The 14122-nt window shown below is 46.9% G+C and overlaps 5 protein-coding genes across 5 annotated transcripts; 3 read left to right on the top strand and 2 right to left on the bottom strand.

Moving 5' to 3' along the window:
- Positions 1-498: 498 nt before the first annotated feature.
- On the top strand, positions 499-2503 carry RhiXN_11818 (uncharacterized protein; the record flags this gene model as incomplete). The annotated part of the gene is made up of 10 exons (XM_043331633.1): positions 499-564; positions 618-682; positions 737-778; positions 831-906; positions 965-1007; positions 1062-1243; positions 1301-1474; positions 1522-1650; positions 1703-1888; positions 1940-2503. The coding sequence occupies 10 exons, from the start codon at positions 499-501 to the stop codon at positions 2501-2503; spliced, it is 1527 nt and encodes a 508-aa protein (XP_043185143.1).
- Positions 2504-2888: 385 nt separating this feature from the next.
- Positions 2889-4859, bottom strand: RhiXN_11817 (arabinogalactan endo-1,4-beta-galactosidase; the record flags this gene model as incomplete). The annotated part of the gene is made up of 5 exons (XM_043331632.1): positions 2889-2975; positions 3035-4184; positions 4240-4495; positions 4546-4699; positions 4758-4859. 5 exons carry the CDS (start codon positions 4857-4859, stop codon positions 2889-2891), a joined length of 1749 nt encoding a protein of 582 aa, XP_043185142.1.
- A 294-nt stretch (positions 4860-5153) lies between these two features.
- On the bottom strand, positions 5154-6264 carry RhiXN_11816 (arabinogalactan endo-1,4-beta-galactosidase; the record flags this gene model as incomplete). Its single annotated transcript, XM_043331631.1, has 2 exons — positions 5154-5879; positions 5932-6264. 2 exons carry the CDS (start codon positions 6262-6264, stop codon positions 5154-5156), a joined length of 1059 nt encoding a protein of 352 aa, XP_043185141.1.
- A 2468-nt stretch (positions 6265-8732) lies between these two features.
- On the top strand, positions 8733-10049 carry RhiXN_11815 (lactonase, 7-bladed beta-propeller; the record flags this gene model as incomplete). The annotated part of the gene is made up of 5 exons (XM_043331630.1): positions 8733-9035; positions 9089-9368; positions 9423-9859; positions 9915-9988; positions 10043-10049. The coding sequence occupies 5 exons, from the start codon at positions 8733-8735 to the stop codon at positions 10047-10049; spliced, it is 1101 nt and encodes a 366-aa protein (XP_043185140.1).
- Positions 10050-10534: 485 nt separating this feature from the next.
- RhiXN_11814 (glycosyltransferase family protein) lies at positions 10535-13669 on the top strand (the record flags this gene model as incomplete). Its single annotated transcript, XM_043331629.1, has 7 exons — positions 10535-10855; positions 10909-11315; positions 11376-11810; positions 11871-12025; positions 12083-12353; positions 13238-13364; positions 13412-13669. The coding sequence occupies 7 exons, from the start codon at positions 10535-10537 to the stop codon at positions 13667-13669; spliced, it is 1974 nt and encodes a 657-aa protein (XP_043185139.1).
- Positions 13670-14122: the final 453 nt, after the last annotated feature.

The raw sequence follows: 14122 nt of genomic DNA, 5'->3' as shown, positions 1-14122 counted from the left end.
TATCGCGGCATCACAATCAGAATAACTTAGCTTTAATACTTACAATCGAAGAGATAATGCATTCACATATGTGACTAGATAAGCTTACTATGAAATTATTGGGTGGAGCACTGGTTCTTTCATTGCTATTCGTGGTGAGTGTAGAGCACGAGAAATACAGAGAAACCCTATATGGTATCCATAGCTTTAGACCTGGATGCTCATAAGCGCCTTGATGACATCATCCTTCATTCGGCCACACCTGCCGGTTGATCCCTGCACATCATCTCGAAATCGGAAGTCATCCACCACCAAGCTTATCCTCTAATCTACGACATACCAAGATACCCCTCTTTTAGTGACGGAATCAATATAATCGGGAGTCCTTGGTTTCCTAAGTACTTGTTGCTACAATTAAAGATTGTGAGTTTAACACTGAAAACGACCACCAAACGAAAGTATACTAATGCATTTGTGGAATATGTGTCTAGCTAAGCCAGAGAAGGAAGCGTTAGAGTTATGGCTACATCTACTCTAGGTCTTGCTAAGCATGCGCTTAGCACATTAACTGGGGAGAAACCACACGTCTGTCATTCCATCTGGGGTGGTCGACAGAGCAGAGTTGACAATCATTACAGTCATCCATTACCGATTGGATAGAGCTATTGTCGAGAGAGCAGTACAAAGAGGACGACTATGACGGGTAAGCCATCTTCCTTAGGGCAAGGTATAGGCAACCGACAGCACACGGCAATAGGATCCCTGAATTGGTCGAATCAGTCAATCTACAATCAGGAGGGTAAGTTGCACCTCTATCCGTTGTCGTGGCTACTATTAACATCGTATCTCAGTGCGGTGGAGGCGTCCAGGGCCATTCGAAAGAAACTCAAGTATGGGAATGTCCATCGTCAACTCCGTGCATTGACGGTGAGTGCGCACAGCTTGGTTTTCATAACAGAGGCGTCCGAAATGACATAAATCTCAGATGTTGAAGGCTTTGGTCGAAAACTGCGGTCCTAAATTCCAGTGTTAGCAATATGTCAGGTTTGATCAGTATACGGCTTATTTATCTTCTTTCGCAGCGACCTTCGCAAATGACCAGCTGGTTGATCGAATCAAATTGATGTCTCAGGATCCTATGACCGACGAGCATGTGAAACGCAAACTAATGTCCGTTTTGGCAAGCTGGCATCGACAATTCAAGGATGATCCGAAGATGCACACAGTATCAAATTTATATATCCAATGCGGCGGTGGCAAAAAGGTTGACTCAATACCTATGAGCTCCACCTATCCGAACTGACATGATAACATAAAAAAGCCAGTACCAAGCCAAACTCCTACGTCCCCTCGCCCACATGCAGAAACTTTGTACGAGCAACACCAGCGAAAGGCTGAAGAAGAAGCACGTGCTCGCGCTGAGCGAAAGATGAAAGAGCGGGAGGCGAAGGAAGAAGAAAAGCGAAAGCTTAAGGAAGAAAAGCTAGCTGCCAAGGTAGGGACCCAAACTTTTGTATGCATCTGTGGACTAATGACTTGTAGGAGCGGGAGCGGAAGGCACGCTCGCAGCCCGCACGTAGGCCGTTTGTTTATGAAGCAGAGAAACCAAAGATTCTGCAAACTATCGCGGAGGCCTCGCAGGCATCTACTAATCTTGTTAACGCTGTGAAGGTGCGACAATTATTGGTATACTATGGGGTGATTACTCATGATTTTTTATCAGCGCGTCAACCGCGAGCAGGAATCCGTCACTACCAATGCCGATGTCCAAGAGTGCCTGGTGACTGCCAAGACGGTTCGAAAGCAATTGATCCGTTATATTCAACTTGCGATCCAGAAAGAAGAAATCATTGGTACATTACTGGACACAAATGAACGCATCATTGCTGCGATCCAGTTGTATGACAAGGTAGGGTTTCTACATAATCAATTGATTTAATAATATAACGTTTGTAATTAGATGTCTAAATCCCCCGATCAAGATTCCGACGAAGAAATCCGACAAACTCTGGCCTCGACCGCCATGGGGGATAAACCCCAAACCGGGACGACACCAGGGGATGACCGAGACACGGAACTTGAGAAATTACAACTTAGACAGCGAGCCCGTATTCAGCGGGAGATCAGTCGGTCGTCGCTTCGATCCAGTCTCACAGCCGGAGCGGTTGGGGCCGGAGCCGGAGCAGCCGGAGCAACTGCCCTGCATCCCGATTTGCAAGATCTCGCGTGGGGCGGGGCCAGTTCTTCCAACCTGCAACCTCCTCTTCAGCCCGGTGGCCAAGATGCAACTACTGAAGCATATACGAACCGAGGCTCTCTCTCCGATTTCAGTGACTACGATTCATCCGACGAGGAAACGCATCGTAATGCTGCGGCTGGGTCTTCATATAACTATCGAGAAGCGACGTCCGCGCCCCTTAGTTCTCAGCAGGCCGATGACGACGAGGATCCTTTTGCAGATCCTTTTGCAGATTCAAATGGTGTGGGGACGCCTGGAATACCGGAGAGGCGAATGCAGTGGTAAAGCGAGAGTATAGACACCGGCTGGCGTATATTTGGAATTTATATTTGACTGAAACATCCATGTATCCGATTCTGATTTCTTCGTAATAAGATCTGTTCACGTTCATCTTACGCTTAGAAGAAAAGCAAGCCGAGACCCACCTTCACTTGTTAAGGCTTTGGTATTGAAATGCTTCGCCTAACGACGCAACCGTTTGCATGAATACCGTTCTTGCTCTTCGCGCCCGGGTATGAACAGCCCATATAACGTTTTGCTGGCTTGCCCTACTCCCAATCTTCCCGAATCTGATCATTATTCATTTATTCACAACAAAATTATTATAAAAGGCTAGGACGCTGGTATAATAAGTAAGCTTGGTTCCGAGATATCGAAAAGCATAGGTCGACTATGCCTGCAGTTTATAAATGACAACCTTGCTGGGAGGTCCCTCTCCAAGACCGTCAGTTGTGTCTACTGAGTCTGGATCTATTGCCTGAGCCCCAGTTCAATGAATAATTAGTTTCATTGCTCCTAAATGGGTCTTTGGCTTACATTAATACCGACAATATGCTGTCCATCAACTGTCCAGCCTTCTGCCCAGGACGTTTGGCTTTTGGTCACAACTCGATAAGGGAGACTCGATACTACGGGCGTCTTGAACCCCCGAGAGATTACGGTGGGTAGATCACTGTCGATTATTTCCACCAGCCCACGGGATCCTTGGGAATCAGTAGGTATGGGTGTGATCAGCCTCGTGCCCTTTGATACCACCTCTTTGAGTTCGTCCCGATATTCTGCGGTTCCAAGGTAGTCTGTGTCCCTCTGACGGGCGTTCCAGGGGTTGAAGTCAAAGACAGATAGATCATATAGAGGGCGCAAGAACCCCCCGGTATCAAGTCTGATGTATCTAAATCCAGACATGAAGCGAGACCAGGTATCTACTCGGTTCTCGTCCAAGAACCATCGGGTCGTATGTGGGCCCCATTTGGACCAAGGTATCACGCTAGAGTCGTTTTCCATACATCGAAGCAGTCGTTCAACGTCGACGAAAATCTTGAACGTGATATCTTCTATGGAATCCTCGGATAAATCTTCAAGGATGAGGGGAAGACACAGCGTCGAGACATGTGGATGAGCGAATCCTACTGATTTTGAATAGGTGGTGTAACCCGGGACTGGCCCTGCTCGCAATTGTAGGGAGTTGCTGAGCCCATAACGATCGTCTATTTCCGGAAATTCGAAAGTTGCTATTGGGTTGGATTGAGCCACATCTGTGAGTCGTAATATGGGCCCAGTGCGTGAATTCAGAAGAGGCATTGATATGTGAGTCTGGGAATATATATTATATATCATGAGTTTGACTTCTTCCAAGTCACCAGTGCTTTCATTAACTGGACCGGATACCAAAACAAGTCGATCTTTGTCAAGGAAGGCAAAGTCGCTCATACCACATCCAGAATTAGGTCTTATTCGGTTAATTAGAGTACCTAATTTCCAATCAAATATCAAGAGCTCGTAACTGGGTGTGCGATCATCGTCGATTTGGATGGCGAGCAGGTTGTGCATAACACTCAAGAAGAATGTTTCGTAGCGTATGAAGTTGATTTTGAAGTCGACCCGTAAGATAAGCAAGGGGCATCGTGCGAGTGGATGGAATAATCCGGTTTCTGCTGAGAGGAGTTCTATTTGGCCATATTGCTTGCTGTTGCATGGGTTGGTTGACCCCTTTTATTTCAAGGACGCGAAATGATACTAACTTTTGCATTTTTACATTGGCTAGAACGACCAAGTCTTGTGCATAGTCAACGTAGAACTCATGGAATGGCCGCTTGAAGCTCAGAGGATCGCGTGGGACTGAGTCACTCAGAGGGATAGATTGGAGCGAGTGGGGACCGAAATCGTCCGCCCTTCCAAGGCTGACTGCGACGTAATAACCTTCGCTAAGCTTCCATTTTACCATTTGTCCGTTCATAGATTTCTGAAGAGGACCACCAATGTCAAGGTCCAGCCATGCTAGAATTAAAGCTTTAGTGTTATGATAGCTTGTGCGGCCGACCGCTCACCGTTGCGGTACCGTCTAAGTTCTTCCAGTATCAGAGCATAGTTCGAGCCAAATGTCCCTGAGCCGGTAACAACTTCCAGGTTATTCAGCTCCAGCTCGATCTGAAGCTGCAAGCTAATTGTCTCCGCTACAATGCTATGATGCCGCTTGCATGTCTAACCGAATGCAACGACTGGTTAAACCAGTGAAACCACAAGAGAATATCCTACCTACTATAGCGAATTGTAATATCTCCAGGTATCTACAGGAGTGCAAGATTTTCACTATGATTTCATCTGATAGAATAACCAGGCCATGCGACACAACTGGGGTCATCGCGTCTACAAAGAAGTTAAGCCTTCAGGACAGTGATCGTGATTTGACAAATAAGAACCCAAGTTGATATCACGTGATTGTTTCATTAGGAGCGGCTCCATCCGCGAACCCGCTTAGGCCCCACTACGACAGCAGCGTTGGTCCTATTCAACGCATGGTGATGTTACGATGAAACACAACTGAGTCTTGATCCCTGCACTAGCTAACTGGTACTTTTAGTCACAAAACCTGATTTCTGCACTTTCCAACGTGACGAATTCCAAATGAACTGATATTATTATCAAACTCGAAACTTTAGATCTGCCCAAATACACTGAAGCTGCTACGAATCTTTCCCGATGAATCTACCATGAGGTTGTCGGCACAACTCGAGCCTAGCCCGCCATTTCCAACCCAGCCAGGCTCCCAGTAGTACAAGCCGACGCCTCCTGGTGTGCCTGCGACAATCGATGCGACATTCTTTATCCAAGTTGCCTGTCCAGCCGCCGAGATAGGAATCGATGACGTATCGGAAGGGAACTTGTATTGGGGATTGGGGCAGGATACGGGCCAGTTCGTCTCTGCGACGACCAGTTGTTTGCCATAAGTAGACGCAAGCTGGCCAAGCGAGTATTTGAGTGAGCCAAGATAGGCCTCCGAGTTATAGAACGGATAGTACGAGACGCCGATCATATCAAAATCGGAAGTGAAGAGGGGGCCCTGTCCGAGAACGGTCTTGTACCACCACAGTTGAGTGCCCGAGTCCCAGCCGTTGTCGAGATGAATCATAATCTTGGGCTTCGGGTTAAGCTTAGAGTCCTTGACACCCCAAGCTGCGGAGTGAAGAAGGGATGCGATGTTGTAGTAAGAGCTCGTTCCTCCAAGAGGCCAGAGCAGACCAGCCCTGATTTCGTTGCCAATGGAGACAATTGCAGGGTTGACGCCTTCAGAGGCGAAGCGATTGCATACGCTCAAGGTATACTGATACACGCTGTTGGTAAGTTCACCGATGTTAGCTTGCTTCCAAGCTTTGGGTGTTGTCTAATCCGAACTCCTTAGCCTCCAATCATTCAAATAAAGGAAGCACACGTACCTGATGGGCAGGATCGGCCCAAGTGTCACTATAATGAAGATCCAAATACACGCTCATACCGGTAGCCTTGACTCGTTTAGCAAGCTTCACGTTGTAGTCCAGGTTGTAAACACCGTCGGAAGGGTTGACCCAGACGCGTTGTCTGACAGAATTGGCACCCGACTTTTGGAGGATCCATTCGAATCCCTCGACATAGCCGTCAGTCCACTTGTATGTCTTTCCTTGGCCTTCTAGCATGAGGAGCGAAGAAATGTCTGCGCCCTTGTATTGAAGAGCTGCAGCAGCGCGCTCGGCGCACAGGGCGAGAGCAGGTAACAACGTCGCGAGACGCATCGTGAGTAGATAGAGATGCGGGAGCTAGCAAAGCAACCAAGCGAGGTCCAGCATCACTCAGTTAGCTCTTATATCCTTTATTCGGTGGTGCCAGCGGACCGAGAAGTTTTGTCGGCAGAACTGCCCTGTTGTGTTTGTTATTGTAGATCTTACTTAACCTGGTGAATGTAATTTACCGTTTGGTCCTTCTTTCGCATCCAATTCCCGTTTTTACCGCCGGTTTGGCGAACTCGGCCGCTAGAGCTAAATAGAGTGGGCCAGAATGATGCGCTTCTACGCAGGTCACCCTAGTTTGGGATGCCTCCCGGACAGAGGTGACGTGATGGTTTTGCCAGAAGCAGGCTATATGCACATGTTAGAATTTCCTTAAGAAGTAACGACACGACTCTACGCGGAGTCAGATGACACACTCACAAGCGCTGCCCAATCATATGCAATATTCTCCTGTGCGCCTGACTACCAAGAAGCATCAAGCTCAACCGGATTGGGCCACAGGCCCAATGATCCAGGGACCTGCAGGTAACGTGTATGTGTGCCTTCTTCGCGCGTGGGGGTAAAGCCGAGGTCCGAGGGCGAGAATTACGGGGAGAATCGGATTAAATAATTTAGGTACTATAGCCGAATAGATATAAGTCATCAGGACCACCAGTCAGCCTGCTCCGTAATTTTTTTTGTAATTAGCTGAGATCTTCCTACATTATGTATGATATAGGACATGAGTGTTTTGTCCGCCATATATAGAGATTCGTGTATCGCTGAGTGTAATTTGGTCGATCCTAACTATTCGTTCGTTAGAGTATAAATTACATTTTTGCCTCCAATGGGTTCGCAGTGCTGGTAATACACGGGGAGCTCCCAAAGTATGAGAATCCTCACGGATTTTAGATTTTGCCAACCACCCGCACGCCGAAATATACAACCTGCAGCTCGACAACACATAGAGACGTGGTGGCATGTGGATTCACAGAGATACTATTCGGGTTGTTCCAGCACCCCGCATATAAAGTGCGGATTCTGGCGTCCATGAAATCCGTACTTTGGGGGCTCGCCATGATAGGGGTTTTGAGTCGCGGCCGGCAGAGACACTGGATGCGGCGATCCTACACATACATTATGCATATAAGCGATCACGTGATGTCTAGAGCGGATTGACTTCCACTTTTGGGCTGCGCGCTGGTGCCATCCGAATCCATGCGCTTTTATTTTTATCCCGCCGACTATCCCTTTAGGTGATACAGTTGGAGGAGATGGTATGTTATATTTATCTCGTCCAGTATTGATAGTATGCCTTCTTTCACTCGCGGTATTACACTCGTGGTCGTCAGTCTTCGGGCATGCGAGTTTGGTTGGCTCATGGTCCTCTATAGGGTTCCGGACTATAGGTCTCACTGTTCCGATGACACAATGAGCGATTTTCGTTCTGCAAATTTAGCAAACTTTTAATATATACGGTATATCCGACAGAATTAAGCCACATATCGTGATACCTAATCTTGGGTGACGGTAGCGATTGCAGCTTCCCATTACTGACGAAGAGGATCGACATAGCAATATTCGTTAGTCAATGTTTCTTAGTTTTACTTTTTGACAACTCAAACTCATCCGAAGATGGCCTATAAACCCCTGGTTTCCATCGAAGGAGTAAGCTGAATTGACATCCCCAAGTCGGATAATCGCATAGTCAGATGCTCGGCTTGTAGTTCTTGCAGAAGACACGTGACTTACTTTACTTGGCCACCCGACAACCACCATCTTACTTCTGTCTCTTGTTCAGAGTATAAACTAGGACAGTGAGTACGATCATGTACCTCTCCCCCTGCTCTTAAAATTTGTAAGAATAACATTAGTACTATGCGAACTTGTGACACCATAACGAAAGAGCTCGGCTTCTGGAGCTCGCTTGGCATCCCCCAGCTTTTATGTACGACTATATCAAAATTGGGTATTTCGATACCAGTTCTAATCTTGGATGGGGGACGCAGCATTTATATCCGCTATGCCCGGATCGGGTATTTATATGCTCGCGCTCGCAGTGCACTGCCATCGTTCGCGAGCGAATAATATCACACCGAGAAGATCACCTTCCGAGATTGATAGTGGTGCATCTTGGGAGCATCATAAACGCGTCATGACAAGAGGCTGGTAATCACTAGCTAAGCGCCTATGCACCGGTTTGCAGACACCTTCCCCGGTAGCAAACTCGATTGCATCATATCTAGTATATAGCACGCTTTAATTTTGTGAGTGCCATTCGCATAATTGACCTCATTCCGTCAGTCGAGTTCAATATGATACGAATTCTGCCCTCCGAGCACGCAGGTTCGCTCAATCTTCGGGCCCTTCTGAATGATCGCCAAGGGCTATCTTCGGACTATTACGTCATCGCCGATCGACGACTGCGAAGGATATGATAAACCCTCGAGCAAGCTGTCCAATCCATCTTCGCTAGTTTCCCTCTCCCAACAGCTATGACGGTCCACCGTATTCTAGTAGCATCTTACACCCCCAATATCTCAACACTCGAGTTTGACCCTCTTGCACACAAGCTCAAACCGATCGCCCAATCCCCAGCTGGGACAAACCCCTCTTGGGTCGCCGCACACCCGACAGAACCAGGCCTAATTGCTGCCACGAACGAAGTGACAGATGGCAAAGTGCATCTCTTCCGATACCTCAAGGATGGCAAATTGAAGCTTTTGGAGAGTGTGGGAACCGATGGAGAGGATCCCGCACATTTGGCCGTGCTTGAGGATGAGATCGTCGTTGGTAACGTAAGCCACCTCATTCCCCGTCATTGCGAAAGATAAATTAAAGTCTTGAATAGTACTCATCTGGGAACCTCCTTTCCATCCCACTTTCTACCTCTGCCCCTCACCTTGGTTCTGTGTCTCCTTCCATTCAACTTACTGGCTCAGGTCCCAACAAATCGCGTCAATCTTCTCCGCACCCACACCAGATTTTTCCATACAAGGGGCGATTGTATGTTCCCGACTTGGGTTCTGACCGAGTCATTCAATACGAAAAGAAAGACGGCCAGTGGGTTGAAGTAGGAGATATCAAATCTCACGAACCTGGCGCTGGACCGAGGCACGTCCAAATTCACGGTGAATTCTTTTATTCACGGCTCTCAAACTATTCAATCTGACGCATCTGGGCAGATGAAATACTCTACGTCATCGAAGAACTAACCAACACGCTCTCCGCCTACTCGTTATCAGACGGGAAACATATTGCGTCGCTCTCAACGCTCCCCTCGCCTCCTCCCAATCTCACGGTTTCTTCATCGACAACAGGTAGTTCGCCTACCCCGTCTTCTGCAGCACCCGAAGGAGCCCCTTCGGCGCTTCCTTTACTTGCAGCAGAGCTCCTTTTGGTCACGCACCCCGAGCCATTGTTATTTGCGACCAACAGAAACGAAACACACCCCGAAGGTGATTCAATCACTATTTTCTCCCCTATCAAGGACGGGAATACCGACGCCTTCAAGCTTGTCAACTCGGTTCGGACGGGGCTAAACCATGCCCGAGGGGCTGCGTTTGGAGGGGACAAGGACAAGTGGTTGATCGTTGGAGGCGCGGACAAGGGGGGTGTTAAGGTATGTTTTTCGTGACGCTAAATGTAGATAGTGAACACCCTAACCATCTGGGTAGATTTTCGAAAGAGATGGGAAAGACTTGAGGCCTGTGGTAGGCATGGCCGGAGTCATTGCGCCCACTGGGTTCTTGTGGGTTTCGTAAATAAGGCGCTTGATGTAGGCGGTTGATGGTCGGTATTGTAGACCATGAGGGATTTTCTGAGATAGACATACATCTGTACAATTGAAGAATCGTTATCAATAAATAATGACACTGGATTTCTGCCCAGTCTTAAGAATGGATGTTTCCGAGTCTTTGCCGTGGAGATGGATTTATTGATGGGAATTTCTATGCGATACCGAGAATGCGACTTGTATGCATGAGCAGCGAGGTTTTCCGTATTCAATATATTGTATGATTCTAAGCGAGTATGATGGGTGATGGTAGCTTGATTCATAATGTCTTAGTGTTTCCTTTCATGGAGCAGCGACTCCGACTCTGAGCTTAGTTTGGTTCTGTGTTTCTCCTTGCCTAGACCCGAGCCATCCTAATCAGGAAAGTTGCAGTTTGGCTTTGATGTGAATGAATGCAGTCACGTGCGCTTTTACTGTTCTACGAAACCCACTTCTTAGGGCTTTGCTTGGAGAGCCTAATCTCAGGGCGTCGCCTCTCCAAGTCCGATTCCGGTATCCACTATGTCTAGTGTTCACCCACGATGGGGAAGGCCCCTGGACGATTATGTCGGCTCCTATGATCTCGCTGCTGCCAAGAAGAGAATTGACATTACGTCCACAATGAAGGCCGAAGCCGAGGAATCCATCTCCCAAGTAGTCAGGTTAGCAGGACCGTCACAATATCCAGATCCAGAAGGGACGAAGGTAGTAACGCTCCAAGTGCTAGAGTCAATTCTCAATCTATCTATGTGTCCTCAAACCTATCATTATTTTGCCGATCCTCCACTTATCAGCGGGTGTCTCAAATTGATGGGTACTGTTGAAGCAGATGATAGAATGTCGGTTCGTAATCTCATATAGCTTAAAATGTGAAGTGATTATTTATACTTTCGCAGCCATTCAGTTATGAGTATGGCTATCTATGCTTCAAGATCATCGTTCTCGCCATTGGTACCAACATTTTACTTCGAACGGAGAATCTCGATATGACTATTGCGAACATGGAGTCTGATACCAACACAGAGCTAATACTCATACTTTCAGGTCATGTTTCGCGAGCTATCAAAAGCGAAATTGAGATAGGAAATGCCGGGCAGCCCTGTAGTTGGGTTCTTGGCTGGGTTCGTGTCCAAGACCGGCGACGATTACAGCTAACTCCCTTGATGCTACGATCTGATATATTATTACTACTCGACATGTTGTGGGACGATCGACATTTCTTTCTCAAGACATACATGATGACGCACTCGCCTGGACTCTCGGGAGTTATGTTTGTCCTCTGGCGATATTTGTACTCTAATAGGTTCGCATTCCCGATATCCGGCCTTTACACCGAAAGTGGAATACTTATTCTTTAGTTTAGTATTTTTGTCGAGTCGCTTCCGTCAGAGAATCTCGCTATACCTTTTTGCGAGATATTATGGCGATATTTTCTTGTCGCAACTACGGATCAACTCGAATCGCTAGTATACATAAATAACGACGTTCAGCTAAGCAGCAAGGCTGATCAATGGACGGATAGCTCTAAACACGTTACTCTGGACGACCTACGAATAGTACTTCAAGCATATACTGGGAGGATGTCTCTAGTCGATTCGCCGACCTATTTATCACTCGAAATCAACGCCATCCTCGTTCTTTTGAACTTTGTGACGCAGATTATGCAGCCTAGAGTTGAATTTTTGCTCCCGCCATTGATTGGGAATACACTAGACCGGATCTGGGAGATTATAAACAACAAAAAGGAAGATGATCAAGAGACCATCATTGGTATTGGCCGAGTATTTAGACTCATTGGGTGTGTATTGGACTTTTTTTGTCGATTGTTTCAAGTACCGGAAGACTGAAGGAAATACAGCCGGTTGATACGATTTTTAAACCATACATACTATGCTAGCCGATACGCGGTACTGGATCTTGTCGAAACGTTGGCAGGAAGAGACTTGCCAGATATGGTGGCCCGAGCGATGATCGTACTCGAGCCCTATTCGACTAAGGCTTCCGAATCTTACAGTAAATACTTTCTCCTCGATGTTGAGGTGTCCTTAATAACCTATATTAAACCCATAGAACAGTGTATGGAGTTCTTGGAAAACACGACGGAGTTATTCTTGCAACCTGAAGCCGTGGTTCCCAAAAGTTTATTGAAAAAGCCGTTCCTGCCTTATGCCTTTCACTGGATTAAGACTGACCAGCACTTCAAGATGCTTGGAACATCTTTATCAGATGCCATTTCTCCCTATGCTGGCTATTATCAAGCCTGCCGTCGAGTCTGGCACCAGGTTTCGCAGAGCCTGGCTATGGACCTCTATGTTGCGCAAATTCGCGCATCTGGGGCTGGGTGCATGTACACTCGATTTCCAAGTCCTTTTCCCTTGAATTTCAACCCGCTATTCTGTGATCTATGCTGTGACCGGGCTTATTGTAGTATGGGCTGCCAAGTCAAGTAAGAAATCTCAACTTATTTTATCATGTTCAAATTAATCAACTTGGAGTAACTTGGTAGGGCCTGGGAGCTTGATCATGGGTCTGATATATTCAGCAGATCGCATCGGATAGGGTGTGCAAGGCGCATACATCCAATAACATCTGCTGAATCGATCATGCCCGATAATCTGCTCGAGAAGGGAGTCCCATCCCGGGGGTAGCCATGTTTGGGTGCTTCCCCACTGGGACATGTAAAGTATGCATTACCTGCTCCCGTTCTAAAACAAAGTGACGCTGGATATGAGCTTATTGTGAAGTAGGAGGCGTTTTATGAAAATTGATTGGCATTAACTGGCCCTTTTCCTCTAATGTGCCAACTGTGCCATAAACTGAGTACTCTGAATGTTATACAACCAACGTGATATCAACGTTAGAGCAAGTACCGTAGTTTTTCCTACATTGAAGCCTCGCTCGAGGATTTTCCGGATTGGTTATTGGTGCCTGAGTTCGGAACAGCATCCCCCGGTACCTATAGATGTGCCAATCCGATCACAGTTCACACGAGTGATCAGCACATGACCCGTCACCTTCCAATGCTATATAAAGTGACCAGCATCTTGGTTTCATAACTGAGCCCACTCTATTCAATCCTTCTAACTAACATCTCATACTGTTTTAAGTCAATCCGGGGTTAAATGTCGCCACCTGTCCGTATTGAGTCCATTATAAATCGATATCTATGAGCGTAGTCTTACCCAGTGTTACATTACAGTGGGAGATTTATACTGCACCCAATAGTTACGAAGTCAAAATAAGGCTCAGCGATAAGGAGGAGACCTTTTACCTTCAACAATGGATTATACCTAAAGGAGGCAATATTGAGGACAGACATCTTGATGTCAAGGCTTCAGCTTCCGATCCATGGGTATGTGGATTATTGAAGCATTTTTTCGGGTCTGACAGTTTATATAGTACCTGCGTTACCTCATCCCACTGAGTTCCTACCGTCTACGCTTCAGTTTCTTTGAGCAGTATTTCAAAGACGAAACAAAGTATCCTGGATTCCAGACCACTCCACTGTTTCAATGGCCTACCGGCAAAATGCTTACACCTGAAGAATTCTTAGCCACCGATTTGGGAAAGGCCTTACAGACCAATGACATTGATGTGTATCGAAACAAATGGATTGAGTGTTTCCGCCAGTCTATTCAACTCACAAATGAACATTAGAAGGAAGTGAGACAATCTTACATGTGTTACTTAACTCGACCATGTTATAGAAACCCAATAATTCTGTATCTCCGTGCAAGCAATATACTCGGAATTCTGCTGCGAATAGAGGTCCTCTACCAGCTCACTGTAGTTACATACGGTACTTCGCTTACAAATCAACTGCTTCTAATCTTATCTGCGCGAAAGATATCTGCGGCAGTTTCGATCCGGCTAATCTCCAGTTATCTTAGGCACGTGCCAGACTCTATATCTACACTGCCCCAACACTGCCACCAGGTTGGCTCCCAAGGATTCGACTCAGCAACCATTTCGAGGCATCTGCTCGAGTGCCAACCCGTTGAAGTTCCCTTTAAGGAACTGAGCCATCGAACCCTGAAATTCCCCCGGCCTACCGAGGTCCTTCTGAGCACAATCGCTAGCAGGCCAATTGTTATGGCTGACATCAATACC

This window comes from Rhizoctonia solani, chromosome 12 (genome assembly GCF_016906535.1).
Source record: "Rhizoctonia solani chromosome 12, complete sequence".
Classification (NCBI taxonomy): domain Eukaryota; kingdom Fungi; phylum Basidiomycota; class Agaricomycetes; order Cantharellales; family Ceratobasidiaceae; genus Rhizoctonia; species Rhizoctonia solani.
Note: the sequence above shows the minus strand (reverse complement) of the source record. Positions and strands in the feature narration are given on the sequence as shown.